General features: G+C 38.1%; 1 protein-coding gene across 1 annotated transcript; it reads left to right on the top strand.

The window, feature by feature from the left end:
• Positions 1-42: 42 nt before the first annotated feature.
• Positions 43-13,808, top strand: LOC110952325 (flavin-containing monooxygenase 5-like). The gene is made up of 10 exons (XM_051946607.1): positions 43-668; positions 6,896-7,089; positions 8,335-8,523; positions 9,336-9,501; positions 9,655-9,797; positions 9,909-10,105; positions 11,131-11,266; positions 11,943-12,162; positions 13,094-13,166; positions 13,332-13,808. Exons 2-10 carry the CDS (start codon positions 6,955-6,957, stop codon positions 13,708-13,710), a joined length of 1,638 nt encoding a protein of 545 aa, XP_051802567.1. The 5' UTR covers positions 43-668; positions 6,896-6,954; the 3' UTR covers positions 13,711-13,808.
• The last annotated feature ends 1,262 nt before the right edge of the window (positions 13,809-15,070 follow it).

Raw genomic sequence — 15,070 nt, 5'->3', positions numbered from 1 at the left:
TATATACACACACCCCTGTCAAAAGTTTTAGGACACTTTCTCATTCAAATAAAGTAGAACCTGTCCTCCAACTTTTGACAGGGGGTGTATCTACCAAATTTGGTACACATATGCAGCGCATCAGGCTGAACAAAAAAGTCAGTGACAGCCACATTCCAAACCCAACAGGAAGTGAGCTATTTTGCGTTGAATGTCAGATTTTGCCCATTTTTCATTTTTTTTCTAGAGCGAACTCCTCCTAGGGAGAAACTCCAATTCACCTCAAATTCAGCCAGTACATACAGGAGGCCTTAATGATCCAAAGTTATTAAAATCTTTTTCCAAAGTCAAAGGGCGTGTCCCTGGCTGCGTCTGGAATTTTGATCCTTCGCCATGAAATTTCAAATGCTGTGTAAATGCCCTGAACATGCTCCAGTCTGCCTGAAATTTTACATGTATGATCAGTGTGTAAATGACCTAAATTTTATTTGTTCATCTCAGTTTTTCTTATAATTTAAGTTCCTTTTGATTAAGTTAAATCGGGTGCTTTTATTTTGGTAGTGTTGTACGGCAGGAAGGAGTATGGCGTCTGACAACAGAAAGTGTAGAGTGTAAATAAATACGGAAAGTTAAGGAAATAGAAAACGGACAAATCATTTAAAGTTCAGCACCTGGCTAAAGGGGACAAGGTTTGTGTGTGTTTCTGTTTAATTTGTGTTTATAATAGTTTAAATTGTGACGTTTTTATTGATGGTTTTGTGGACTTTGTGTTGACTTTGAATGTGTGTTTTAGCTAGGTTGAGTTTTTGTAGTATTGTCCAGTCGTTACTCTTTCGTTTATAAGGTGTATATTTTGGGATTAATTCAGTTTTTCGATAAGTTATTACAGTAAATGTATTTAAGTTAAGATATGAATATGAATGATATGTTTTCTTTTTCTGTTATTGTCATAGCTCTTACAGTGTCTTACAAAATAAAAACAACTGAAAAGGCATCAGTCAGAGAGCACTTCTTTAACCCTCCTGTCGTGTTCGGGTCAAATCAGACCGATTTACAACTTAAAACCTTCATAAAAATTGTGTTTTACATCTAATTGCCTCAAGGCCTCATGATATCCTCCATACTATGCAATTAAACACATAAAAAAGATTTTCACCACTTTCATTGAATTTTAAGTGTTTTAATCAACCTTGTTACACCTGTTGTGTTCCCGGTCAAAAGTGACCGCCATAAGAAATGAATGGGTAACCAGAATATATTCGTCCATCAGACAGAAAATATTTCCATAAACCACTCACTAACTCACTCACTCACTCACTCACTCTTCAGACCAAACAATGTCTTTTGTGGGTACACATCTCTTTCGCGTGCTTATGTGCCGTTCCTCCCACGTGAACCGAAGCAATGAATCAAATCTTCGCACAGACTAGACAGCTGTCTGTTATGTGAACCCATCTCTTTCCCGCGCCTTTGTGCCTAACCCCCACGTGGACCACACCTTCCAGACTAATCAATGTATCAATCAGTGTATCAAAACATTGGCATCAATGTATCATCTTCAAACAGATCCCATATATATAGCTTGATGTCTGCCTTGCACTCCTTTTACTCTGAGCACAATGTGTAGGCGGCTGACCAAGAGGTTCTCTGTAGAAGAGGTTCTGGTCCAGATTTTTGGACAGGATGAAGATGGCACTGAAATTGAGCCAGAGATAGAGGAGGATGTCTCAGAAGAGGAAGACAACATGTACTTTGATCCAGACTTTGAGGAGACAGACCAGTCAACCGATGGAGAAGGAGAGGCATCTGAAGATCAGACACCTGAGGAGACGTTCCGGTTCAAGAGTGGACACTTGCTCTGGTCTTCAGTCCACCAGGACAGAGGAAGTGCAGCGAGAGTGGAAAATATCATAAAGATGACGCCAGGGCCAACTTGCTATGCAACATCTCATGTGGATGACATCAAGTCCAGCTTCTAACTCTTTTTACCAGAGTCCACTGAGGGAATTATAAACAAGCCTGAGATGCTGCAAATGTGATGCCTACATTTGCAAGGCCCACTCTAACCTGAGTGTCACATGCCGCTCATGTGCATCAATTCATGTACCCCCCCCCCCCCCCCCCCACACACACACACACACACACACGCACACACACAAGCACACAAACACAACTTCATGTTGAGTTTCATCTTTGGTTTTAAATTTTTTTACAGTACACGTTCATAATTGTAATTTTTAATGCAGTTGTTTTATGTCTATTTCCATAAATTCATATTAAATGTCACTTGTTCACAGTTAAAGAATGTTGAATAAAAGTTTTCTGGTGAAAAATGATTTTTGTGCTAGTTTAAAAGCTGTTAAAACAGACCGGTCAATTTTGACTGGGAACACTAAAGTAAGGGGCAGGAGGTGAACATGACAGGAGGGTTAATAAAGCCAGGGATGCTACACAGAGTCCTGCCCTGATCACGTCCATATGATGAAATACACCCCCTGTCAAAAGCTGTAGGACAGGTTCTACTTTATTTGAATGAGACAGTGTCCTAAAACTTTTGACAGGGGGTGTATATGCCACAGTTTTCATAATTAGTCTTCTATTATTAAAAAAAAGGTATTAAATTGTACTGAAAATTTTATCTGACTTGTACACACGTGGACAAAATTGTTGGTACCCCTCAGTTAAAGAAGGAAAAACCCACAATTCTCACTGAAATCACTTGAAACTCACAAAAGTAACAATAAATAAAAATTTATTGAAAATTAAATAATCAAAAACAGCCATCACTTTTGAATTGTTGATTAACATAATTATTTAAAAAAACAAACTAATGAAACAGGCCTGGACAAAAATGATGGTACCTCTATAAAAGATTGAAAACTATTTGACCAGAGTGACATGATTAACTCAGGTGTGTCATTTAATTGACATCACAGGTGTTTCCAAACTCATAATCAGTCAGTCTGCCTATTTAAAGGGAGACAAGTAGTCACCCTGCTGTTTGGTGAAAAGGTGTGTACCACACTGAACATGGACAACAGAAAGCGAAGGAGAGAATTGTCCCAGGACATCCGAAAAAAAATTATAGACAAACATCTTAAAAGTAAAGGCTATAAGACCATCTCTAAACAGCTTGAAGTTCCTGTGACAACAGTGGCTCATATTATTCAGAAGTTCAAGACCCACGGGACAGTAGCCAACCTCCCTGGACGTGGCCGCAAGAGGAAAATTGATGACAAATTGAAGAGACGGATCGTTGGAATTGTATCCAAAGAGCCCAGAGCAACCTCCAAAGAAATTAAAGGTGAACTCCAAGGCCAAGGTACATCCGTGTCAGATCGCACCATTCGTCGTTGTTTGAGCCAAAGTGGACTTCATGGGAGACGACCAAGGAGGACACCACTGCTGAAAAAACCTCATAAAAAAGCCAGACTGGAATTTGCAAAAATGCATGTTGACAAGCCACAAAGCTTCTGGGAGAATGTCCTTTGGACAGATGAGACCAAACTGGAGCTTTTTGGTAAGGCACATCAACTCTATGTTCATAGACTCAAAAACCAAGCATACGAAGAAAAGAACAGTGTCCCTACGGTGAAACATGGAGGAGGCTCAGTAATGTTTTGGGGCTGCTTTGCTGCATCTGGCACAGGGTGTCTTGAAAGTGTGCAAGGTACGATGAAATCTGAAGACTATCAAGGCATTCTGGAGAGAAATGTGCTGCCTAGTGTCAGAAAGCTTGGTCTCAGTCGCAGGTCATGGGTCTTCCAACAGGACAACGATCCAAAACACACAGCCAAAAACACCCAAGAATGGCTGAGAGAAAAGCGTTGGACTATTCTAAAGTGGCCTTCTATGAGCCCAGATCTGAATCCCATTGAACATATGTGGAAGGAGCTGAAACATGCCATTTGGAGAAGACACCCATCAAACCTGAGACAACTGGAGCTGTTTGCTCATGAGGAGTGGGCCAAAATACCTGTTGACAGCTGCAGAACGCTCATTGACAAATACAGAAATCCTTTAATTGCAGTGATTGCCTCAAAAGGTTGTGCAACAAAATATTAAGTTATGGGTACCATCATTTTTGTCCAGCCCTATTTCATTAGTTTGTTTTTTTAAATAATTATGTTAATCAACAATTCAAAAGTGATGGCTGATTTTGATTATTTAATTTTCAATAAATTTTTATTGTTACTTTTGTGAGTTTCAAGTGATTTCAGTGAGAATTGTGGGTTTTTCCTTCTTTAACTGAGGGGTACCAACAATTTTGTCCACGTGTGTATGTTAGTCTCACTGTTGAAACTGGTTTAGCAGAGGAAGTACAGAAGAATGGAGTTAATGATCGTTTCATTTTTGAGAAAATCAAAGAACAGACATACAAAACACACATTCTTCCCTTGTTAGTGAGATGATCAGACAATTTTGAGGTTAGACTCTGGACACAGTTTACGTCCGTTTTAATATCTAATCAAAATGTGAAATTGTGCCTAAAATAATAGCACAAAAATTTTAACATTTTTGCATTTTAATTTAATGTATGTTTAAAGTCATATTACATAGGTAGGCGACAACTCTATAAGCTTAAAATTTTCACAGTTAAAGCCGTTGGTTGGAGTCGATGTGTAATAATCCACATGACCCATAAACCAGGCCCTGAAAAATCTGTAGTTTGGCAACAAAAAGCTTTATTACCTCAGTCTTTGTCAGAACAAATATATGTTTTATTTACTTTTTCTTCTTCATGCTTTTCTGAAAAGACTGGAGCAATTATGTGCTAAATATATATTTTCTAGATTATTCTATGATTTAGTTGCTGATCAAGAAAAAATCTCTGAGGAAATGGAAAAGTGAGCCCAAAGAGTTAAAAAAAAAACTGAAATAAAGTACTAAATAACGTAAAAAGCATTTTAAAACTGCAAATATAGGATTATTGTACTAAAATTAGGTTGCACAGCTGTATTTTTAACACAAAATTGACGAAAAGAAAAACTAATAGGCATTCATAAAATACCAAAATTGAGAATTCCACTGGTATGTGGACTGGCCTAATAAAACAGAAGTAAGGTTGATATTTGAATTTCAAAGCTAAATAAAAGGCAAATTGTCTATAATGTCTATAGATCAATGTAATATTACTACTGAGACCCTCTGTTTGGGTTGAAGGTCTATAAAACATCTGATCTTTACTCTTTCTACTTACTGAATAATCCATTAAACTTCTGGTTGAGTTTATTTCTTCATGTGTCCACTTGCACACATGATCAATCATCAACCTGCCCTGTACGTCTGTGTAAAATGTGTCTGAGAAGTTAGTCTTGAGGAGTGTATTCTGTTTTTCTTCGCTGCCTGTAGAAGACGAGGTAAGACTGATGCAGGTGTTCATGTGGGTGTTGATTTGATTTTTTACAAACACAGCAGATTGTAGACTCATACATGATGGTGCAGCAATGATTGTAGATGTGTGTCAATAAAGAGAGACACACATGCATAGCTGTCATTTAAAATGTAACTAATTATAACCTACCTGTATTTTGTTTCTTTGTTTCTGCTGTAGGGCACACAGCTGTTAGTGTTTCCTTAGTGTGCTAGTTTAAAATCGCTTTTTTAACTTGTGTATCTCACTACCAACAGAGGTGTGTCAGAGTGTGTTTGTAAATGAAAAATGGTGCAAAAAGGTTCATTTTAAACTTGAGTCAATCTCTTTGGGAACAAAAGCTTGTGCGATGCGGCACCTGGCTCCACAATACATCTTGGGTGTTTGCTGCAAGCGGCCCTGATTTGATTCAACAAGTTCAAACTGTTTCTCCATCAGCAAATCCTGAATTCAAAACACCGACAATGTCTTCCCTTGCATTGTTCCTGCTGGTCTACAATGTAAAACAAATTTTCAGAAGTTTTCCTCTCGATGTCTGTGCGCAGAGAAAGCACAAATCAAAGTTGGAATCATGTTATGATCTGATTTAGAAGCTGCTTTTGTTATAAAACAGCAGTTGAGCAGAAAAAAATTTCATTTCAAAGATCTCATTTTTGTGTTTATTTTACCTATTAATAGTCAAAATTGATGACCATTACAGTAAATAAAACTTTTGGGAAATCAATATAAGCATCTCTAAATATTTGTGCACTGAGTCTGACATGTTTTACAAAAAAATATTTCATGAACCCTTTTCCACTGTTTAATTCAAGATAAAGACGCATTTAGATAAACTATGCTATTTTTGATTTGTTGGGGTGACATATTTATGGTTCCAAATAATACTGCATGAAATTTAAACTAAAATTTCTGCATTAAATTTAAATTTTAAGGAAGATCATGTCTTCTCCCGTATCACAGCTGGACAAAAGACTGACAAGACTGACTCCCTGAACTCTGTGTAGTTTGGTGGTTGAACACAATTCCATTAGAAGCTGTTATAACTCCAAAACAATGGTGCAAACTTAGGCATTACATATTTTCCTTGAGCCCAACATTATGAGTCAGAGCGTAGTTGAACCTTAGAAATGGTTAAACTTGTAGCAGGTTAACAAAACATTTAGTTCAGCGAGTACACAGCACAAAGCATGTAAGCGTGAGAGCGATCCTGTTCTCACGCTTCCCTTTGAGTCATCACCTCGAGGCTGTTTTCCTGTGGTTGAGCAAAGAGCAAAGAGACACCAGTTTAATGTCCTTAGAGATCAAGATTCAGATTCAGAAAACATTATTTGTCTTAGAAAAAATTATTTGTTTAGAAAAAATTTAAAAGAAGTGCCTGCAGCCACTGCAGTCATTTTATTCTCATTTAGAGCCACAACAAAATTGACCTAATTATCCCTGATTGGATAACAAAGACGCCTGTATGCAAATGGAAGTCGACCGCCCTCAAATGCTTCAGGACACACACAACAAAACATATATTTAATCCTCTATCCTTCTCAGTCCAGCTTCAGTCTCTACAACAGATCAGAGCTCTCGTTGCTGTTAGCTTCCAGTCCATCATGGTGGTTCAGAGAGTGGCAGTGATCGGTGCAGGACCCTCAGGTCTGACCAGCATCAAAGCCTGTTTGGAGGAAGGTCTGGAGCCCACGTGCTTCGAGAGCAGCTATGACATTGGAGGTCTGTGGAAATTTAAGGTGAGGGGCATGAATGCTTCTACATGATACTATAAGAAAATGATTTATATAGCGTTTGCTTTGATAGGAAAAGCAAAAGAAATCAAAATAACAACAGGAACCAGGACAACAGGGCCAACGAAAGCATGGCAAAATTACGGGCAAATTGGCAAATGATGCAAAAAGACAACGTGCAAATTGCATTGCTGGTAAATGCAAAAAAACAAAACCTATCAATATTTAGATGACAAATACAAGCAAGTTTGCTATCATGGATTTAAAAGATTCTGTGAGCTTTATCTCATCAGGCAAAGTTCAGACATGCACAAGGAACAATCCCTTTTAGATCTCAGTTTAGCCTGAGGCCAGAACCAGACAGGCTTTGACAGCACTGTAAATAAACATAACAAAAAAACCCACTAAAAAGCATGAAAGGAAATATGTTAAATGATGGAATACTGTAAAGAAAACTGTTAAAACAGTTAAAAAAAAGACATTACAAACAAGATTTTTTTTAGCAGACTGGAGATTTAATTTCAAGGTTAAGCACTGTTGAATCAGAGATGACTGTCTGTAAAAGTAAATGGTTTTCATGTGACTTTAGTTTTTCTTTACCGTCAACATGTGAATTCAAAACTTTTTTCTGTGACTTTACCAGTTATAACAAAACAGGGATAATCCATTAAAAAAGATATTTAACATTTTACTCCTTGATAAACATGTTTTCTTTCTTTCAAATTACAGTACAATATCAATATTTCTGCTCACTTTAATTACAATTTTACAGTCAGTTGTAACATAAGTAATTGCTAGAGTACGGTTTTGGCCTCTTTTTTTCATGCTTAACATGTAAATGAATACTTTTTTCTATAATTTTGCTAGTCATCTGTAATTTAGCAAAACAAGGAAATCTGTAAAATCACAATAAATTGTTTTTAAAAATATATTGGTAAAATATGTTGTTAAATCAATTCTAAAATGAAGAGGAAGCCTGGATTAGGATCAGTATTCTTAAAGCCAACATAATATATGAGTAATTTCAGAAAAAACAATATAACATTGGATACTCAACAATCATTTTCATACCTGTTATGAATATCCACAGTGAAATCCTTTAACCATGTATTCCAAATGACCTCTGTAGTAGTGGAGATGTGTCACACTGTTTTCACTTTACTGGCACAGTGTTATCATATACACACAATATTTAGATTTCAGGTGAAGCTGTAATGTGAAATATGTGGTTTTCATTTTTTCTCTCTTTAGGAGAAGCCGGAGCCTGGACGGGCCAACATCTATCAGTCGGTGGTTATCAACAGCTCCAAAGAGATGATGTCCTTCAGCGATTTCCCGCCTCCCGCTGAGCTCCCAAACAACATGCATCACTCTGAGATCATGATTTATCTGCGTCTCTACGCTCAGGCTTTTAATCTAATGCAGCACATACACCTGCAGGTCAGTGAGCTTCAAGTTTGTTCCTGAAGGAGATACCGACAAGTGCAACTGTAAAAGTATTTATTCCCCTCAGAAGTTTTCTTTTATTGCTTTTCACTGTTGAATTAGGGTCAGTATATTTGACTTTTTGGCAAGAATTTACAAAGAAAGACTCTTTCATGTCAAAGTGAAAACAGATTGTAAAGTAGATTGTAGTGTATAGTAAGTGACTGCATATAATAACACAGAATTTTCATACTGTTTTTGAAGAAGGCAAAGAACTTTTTTTAGGATTCATCAGTTTGAATAATGTTTCTATGAGGAAAAATGTTTTAGCTGCAGCATTTAGATGATGCTTGAACACAACAAAGGACGAATGTTCTCAAACCAACATTTCTAAAAACATTTTCAAGATGTTATCAAAGCCTCAGATGATAGAACATTTTTCATCAAACTGTCCTGGAATGAAATGAAATCAACAAAGATAGAACATTTTTCCTGCAAAGAGAATGTTTTAGGGATGTTGCTGAAGTAACACATTACAAAACATTCCCACAACGCTGCAGGATAACAAAAGAACAACATTCACATTGCGACATTTAGGAAATGTTTGAAGAATGTTCGGATGCGATGGTCTTGCAGTGTTATCACCTGTAGAACATCTTTAGTGAGTGTCACCTGGCTATAAGTAGAAGATTCTGGAAACTTAAAGAAAACCTCCCCCTTAAAACTATCACAAGAACTTTGCAGAATGTTTTTGGAACTAAAGAAATGTAGCTGGGTTTGCACTGAAGGATATTTCAACGCTGTTTGTTTGTTTGTTTGGGTGTCAGACTACTGTGGTCAGTGTGAGGCAGAGACCAGATTTTGCAGCGAGCGGTCAGTGGGAGGTGGAGACAGAGAAGACGGAGGGTTCGAGGGAGACGCATGTTTTCGATGCAGTGATAGTTTGCACCGGACATTTCACTCAACCTCACCTGCCGCTCAAGGACTTCCCAGGTAAACTGAACAGAGAACCATTCTGCAGCAGCTCTTCTTCCAACTCCAGATGTCACATAATAAATGTTCTGCATTGAGGATACAACAGTCCGTTAATAATGAGCTTTCTGTATGTGCAAGCTACTGTAATTTGATTTCTTTGTTGCATCGCAGGTATCGAGAGCTTCCAAGGCAGATATTTCCACAGCTGGGATTACCGCAGTGCTGAGGGTTTGGAGGGAAAGAGAGTGGTGGTGATCGGGATGGGGAACTCTGGAGCTGATATTGCAGTTGATATCAGCAGAGTTGCAGAGAAGGTACACAAATGAACATTTCTGCACTTCAGGCTTTTTCAGCAACAACAAACTAGCACTGCAGTTTCATATTGAAATCTGAGCTCATGATCCTGAAACCTCTCTGACCTGCAGGTATACCTGAGTACCAGGAGTGGAGCCTGGGTAATCGGTCGTGTCGCACCTGGGGGGTTACCACTTGATATCGTTTATGTTTCTCGAAAGGACAATCTGATGCAGAAGCTCTTCCCCTCATGGACCAGTAAGATGTTGGAGAAGAAGCTGAATGAACCGTTTGACCACAAACTATACGGCCTTCAACCAAAGCACGCGTAACGTATCATATTCCACATAAGAATGTTTTTTTAATTGTGGTTTCTTTGGTTAACATTTCACTTAAAAGTTTATTTAAAGGGTGTGACTCAATTTGTGAATCCTTTATGAAATAATTGAACGTCTGTTGTTTGTTGTCAAAGTTTGAAGTTTGTCCTCCAGATGGCGCCAGAAAAAAAGCTTAGAGGTGTTCTTAGTGTTTGATAATGCTTCTGCAAAAACAGCAGATAAAAAGTTCACTCACGCAGAAACATGTTCCTGTTGTGCATTTGTGCATTTATTTTGTGAATCCATTTAGTTCTAAAAGCCACAGTTTCTCCGCACATACATAGTTCACACTCCAGTTCATACAGTGTCATGGACAGATAATCATGATCTTAAGTGTTCAAGTGCAAATTTTAAAAAAACAAACAAGCAAACAAAAGATTTACAGAAGAAGAGTTTGAACCCTAAATGGGCTAAATTAATAATTAGAAACATTTTTCTGGTTTCATGTGGAAATAAAAGTAAAAAACTATTTTTTTCCAACAGTGACTTCCATCTCACACTGGGACAATCTACCTAATGTGTCTCTGAGATGCTTCTTCTACAACGATCATAAACAGTCGCAAAGGAAAAAAATATTTTGACCTGACAGATTTTCACACATTTCCAGAAGACTTAATAAATCTATGAAAGACAAAGATGAGACAAAGATGCATGTGCTTCACTGATTGTATTATAAAAAAAGTGAGAGTCCTAGGAGTCACTAGAAACTCATAAAGATAAGATAAAGAAAAAGAGACTTTATTGTCATTGTGTAATGAAGTGCAATAAAATTTGTCAGGAAGAACACGACAATTAGCAGCAGTGCAAATGAGAATAAAAATACTCTTAAAAAGAAAAAGAAATCAAACAAAAGTAATATATACAAAGTAAAGTGGTCAGTTGGAAACTCCTGACTGCTCAGATGTACTCGGTCTTTACAAATGTGTGTAAACTTTATTTTTTTCACGACTGTTCATCGTTGCTGTTTTGTTTGCAGCTTTTTTGCACAGATTCCCGTAGTCAACGACGACCTGCCAGCTCGGATCATCTCGGGTCGTGTTCAAGTGAAACCCAACGTGAAAGAGTTCTCTGGTTCCAGTGTGATCTTCACTGATGGCAGCATCATAGACAAGGTGAATGTTAACGCTTTTCTTAACTGTGGATCAACATATTTATTGGATTCATGTCGTAAAATGTCTGGCATATCAGCATTCATTTCTGGAATATCCCATTTATTGAGTTTATTTATCCATGATGTGATTATATGCTCATTGTTGTACAAACTGTATAACCTCATATAAGATTGTATTAAAATCAACTCAGCCTCTCTAGTTTACTTAAATGTAAATATGTGAGTTTTGGTCATTTCTAATGATTTTACTTAAAATATAAAATTTTGATTTGCACAACACCTTAGGACTTAAAAAACGAGCTCTGATCACTTAAAGCATTTTGACTTGAAGTATTAAGTTAAATAAACAGATGAAAGCTCACTTAACTCATTAAATTAGGCTAATAAGAAACAAAACTGGCATAGAAGCAGACTTTCCATTTGTAGAGAGTGAAAACTCGCCTGAGAGAAACAAGGCCAGGTGGAAACTTGCTGTGTATCTTTATCTTTTTTCTATACTCACCAGAACAGTTCTTATCTTAAGTTTGCTGTGCTCTCAAAGTCATATAACTCTGCTAGTTTTGCACTGTCACACCTCATAAGACAACTTTGAACTGAGAAAGTAACCAAAGTGCAGGAGGTTTGACATATCTAAGCTGAATGACCTTAAATTGTTCTACTGTGTGTCCTTCATACAGGTGGATGTCGTGGTGTTTGCTACAGGCTACAACTATGGCTTCCCTTTCCTGCCTGCAGCTCTGCAGGCTAAATGTGGCTACAGGCTGTGTCTCTACAAGCATATTTTCCATCCTAAACTGACCAAACCCACGCTGGCAGTGGTGGGCTTCATCCATGGCTTCGGGGCGATCAACCCTCTGGCTGAGATGCAGGCTCGCTGGGCTACGAGAGTGTTCAAAGGTAAAATGCCCCACAGGAACAAAGTTTGTTTTGTGTGCTGAGTGAGTGAGGCCATTAATCTAACACAGCAATATTTATAAAGGCCTGTTAATATTTGAAATGACTGATAGTGAACCGATAAGGAGGCACTTAAAGTGGAAACTGGACAGAACATAAAGCAATTAAACTGTAAAAATAAGTACATAAATCAAAAGATCTGGCAGCAATGCCCACAGAAAGTAATACAATAAAAAACAGTCCAGTAAAATTGCATCATGTTGTGATTACATAATGTAAAAGAATAAGCTTACAGTTCTACAGTTTCATTTACCAGATGCTTTTATCCAAAATGTCGTATATCTGAGAGTAGATACAACACAAGTAAGGATCTAGTCAGCAGAAAACAACCTGGATAAGTGCTATAAGACAAGCTTCTATTGGTAAAACTACAGGTTTTTGAGGATATACAGTTTTGTACTGTTATGTTATTTTACAGTTGACATGTAAAAAACAGTTTTTTCTGTGTTTTTGTCAGACATTACAAGTGATGAAGAAAATAGCACATAGACACCCCCTAACCTTAGTGTCACTCTTTATTATACTTCGTTTGTCACTGATGACTCTCTTACCATTTGTTGTCCTGTAGTCCTCTTGATTCAGTCACCTGCCAGACGCCTCATTCTCTGACCTTTTGTTGTCCCGACTGCTTGACTCCACATCACTATTTGTCAGTGATTAGCAGCCATATGTAAACTGACCAGTGTTATTTTCTGGATTTACATTCTGTCCCCTTCCAATCTGTCTGACCATAAAATGTTTTACTCAGTAGGAGTTCTGGGTCAGCTTACCTTCACAGACTCACACTCTGTGTTAAGCCCACGGTATACCAGAATACCAATAACCACCCCACAGCAGTAAACTTTGCATGAGGATTTTGAATTCTTTCCTGCAGGCTTAATAACTCTCCCAACTGAGAAGATCATGATGGAGGAAATTGAGAAAGACACAGCAGAGATGCATCAGAAGTAAGAAAAAAACTGTGAAGCTGAATTATAAAGCTGCTAATGTGACCAAAACTGTGTATTAATTTGGTGGAATGATCACCAATAACAACTTGTTGCAAAATCTTCTAACTTCTATAGCTATTTGTTCCTCCTTTTACACTGTTCTTTTCTCTGTTCCTCTGTTAGATATGCCTGTTCAGAGCGTAACCCCCTGCAGGTGGACTACATCCCTTACCAGGACTCTCTGGCAGAGCAGTTCGGGGCTCGACCAAACATAGCGTGGCTCTTTGTGAAGGATCCCAAACTGGCGCTGCAGGTTTTCTACGGTCCTGCCACTTCGTATCAGTACCGTCTGACTGGAGCAGGCTGTTGGGCCGGAGCCCGTCAGGCGATTCTCACTCAGTGGGATCGAGTGATTCAGCCTTTCAAGACGAGAGTGGTACCAGAACCAGAGACCAAACCTTCGTCTACCCTCGGCATCATTATGATTTTCTCATGTGCTGCTTTGCTGAGCAGCTTCGTCTACAATAAACAGCTTCTTTCCTCTTTCCTCTCTCCTCCATAATTCCTCATAACCCCTCAGTAAGTTGTAAGAATAATAATGAATCAGCTGTAGGTGGAGAATGTTTTTAGAATGGGCACTTTGAATAAAATATGGGGAAATGTTTAAACATAAATGCTGTCTTTTTTCAAATCTGTGCATTCCTTTGAATATGCTGAATGTTTTTACTCCTTGCAGTGCAGTTTTCTTGGAAGCTGACTTGTTTCTGCATCAAGTCCACTCGCTGAAAGTTCTGTCCAAACTGTTTTTTCCAGTGAACAGCTCTTCACTTAAATGAATTACCAGTATGCAGGAAGGTACCAAATGCATTTTAGCCCTGTTTGTCCATACTACTGTAATGGAACCTGTTAATCACAGTGCTTTATGATCGGTGCAGTCAGGCCTCCATGAGTTTGATCAACAGACACTTCAAGAAGCTTCACTGTTCCAGTGATTGCGCAATAGTTCAGATATGTTTAAGAAAAAAACAGCTGGAGTGAAAAGAAATGAGCAGATCTTGTCATGACTAATTTTACAATAAGGAAATAAATGTCTAGCTTTCCAACATTATCCAGCTGCACTGCTGGACAGGGTTAAAGATCAAAAATCTGCACAATGATGCAACATTCATAGACTAGAAAAGCACTCAGAGAGTGCAGACCTCTGCCAAGGGTAGAGAGGAAAACAGGAAACCCATGCAGTAAAGGATCAGAAGCTGGAATTGTACCTGCATCTCTGACACAGTTCTATTTATTAATCACCTTCTTAACCAGTTGAGCTATCTGGACACCTTGCTCCAATTTGTTGGACGACATACTAACCTATGATGTTTTTGCCATATTTTGGACCACATACTAAAAAATTCAAAGTGATCCAGAATCCAGGATCCTTTCCAGATTGCCACCAAAATTAAATCAGCTCTTCCTCTTACCATAGTCTACATCCTCTGAAAATTCCATCTGAATCTGCCCAGGCGTTTTTGAGTTATCTTGCTAACAGACAGACAGACAGACACACAAACGCCGGGTGTCACATAACCTCCTTGGCGGAGGTAATAACTAATCCATTTATTCTGTGATAACTCATTAACTCTTGCTTTTCTTCTGTTTTCACTAAACTATACAAACGTCTTGACAGAATTCTGCACAGTTACCTTTATTTTTTGTGTTCTTGACAACATGAATGTACATTTTAACCTAGTACTTATAAAGGCTTCTTGACGTGTGTAGTCAGACCTCCCTGACTTTGGCCTGTTGAAGATCCTTCAAGAAGTCTCACTGCTCCTTGTGATTGCACAACAGTTTAGATGTGGTTAACATAAGATGGCTAGAGTGAATGATTTCCTGCATCATTCAACTGCACTCCTGGACGGGATCAAAGAGCA

Source organism: Acanthochromis polyacanthus, chromosome 4 (assembly GCF_021347895.1).
Source record: "Acanthochromis polyacanthus isolate Apoly-LR-REF ecotype Palm Island chromosome 4, KAUST_Apoly_ChrSc, whole genome shotgun sequence".
In the NCBI taxonomy this organism is placed as follows: Eukaryota; Metazoa; Chordata; class Actinopteri; family Pomacentridae; genus Acanthochromis; species Acanthochromis polyacanthus.
The sequence above is the reverse complement of the archived record's forward strand: the minus strand, read 5'-3'. Positions and strand labels throughout refer to the sequence as shown.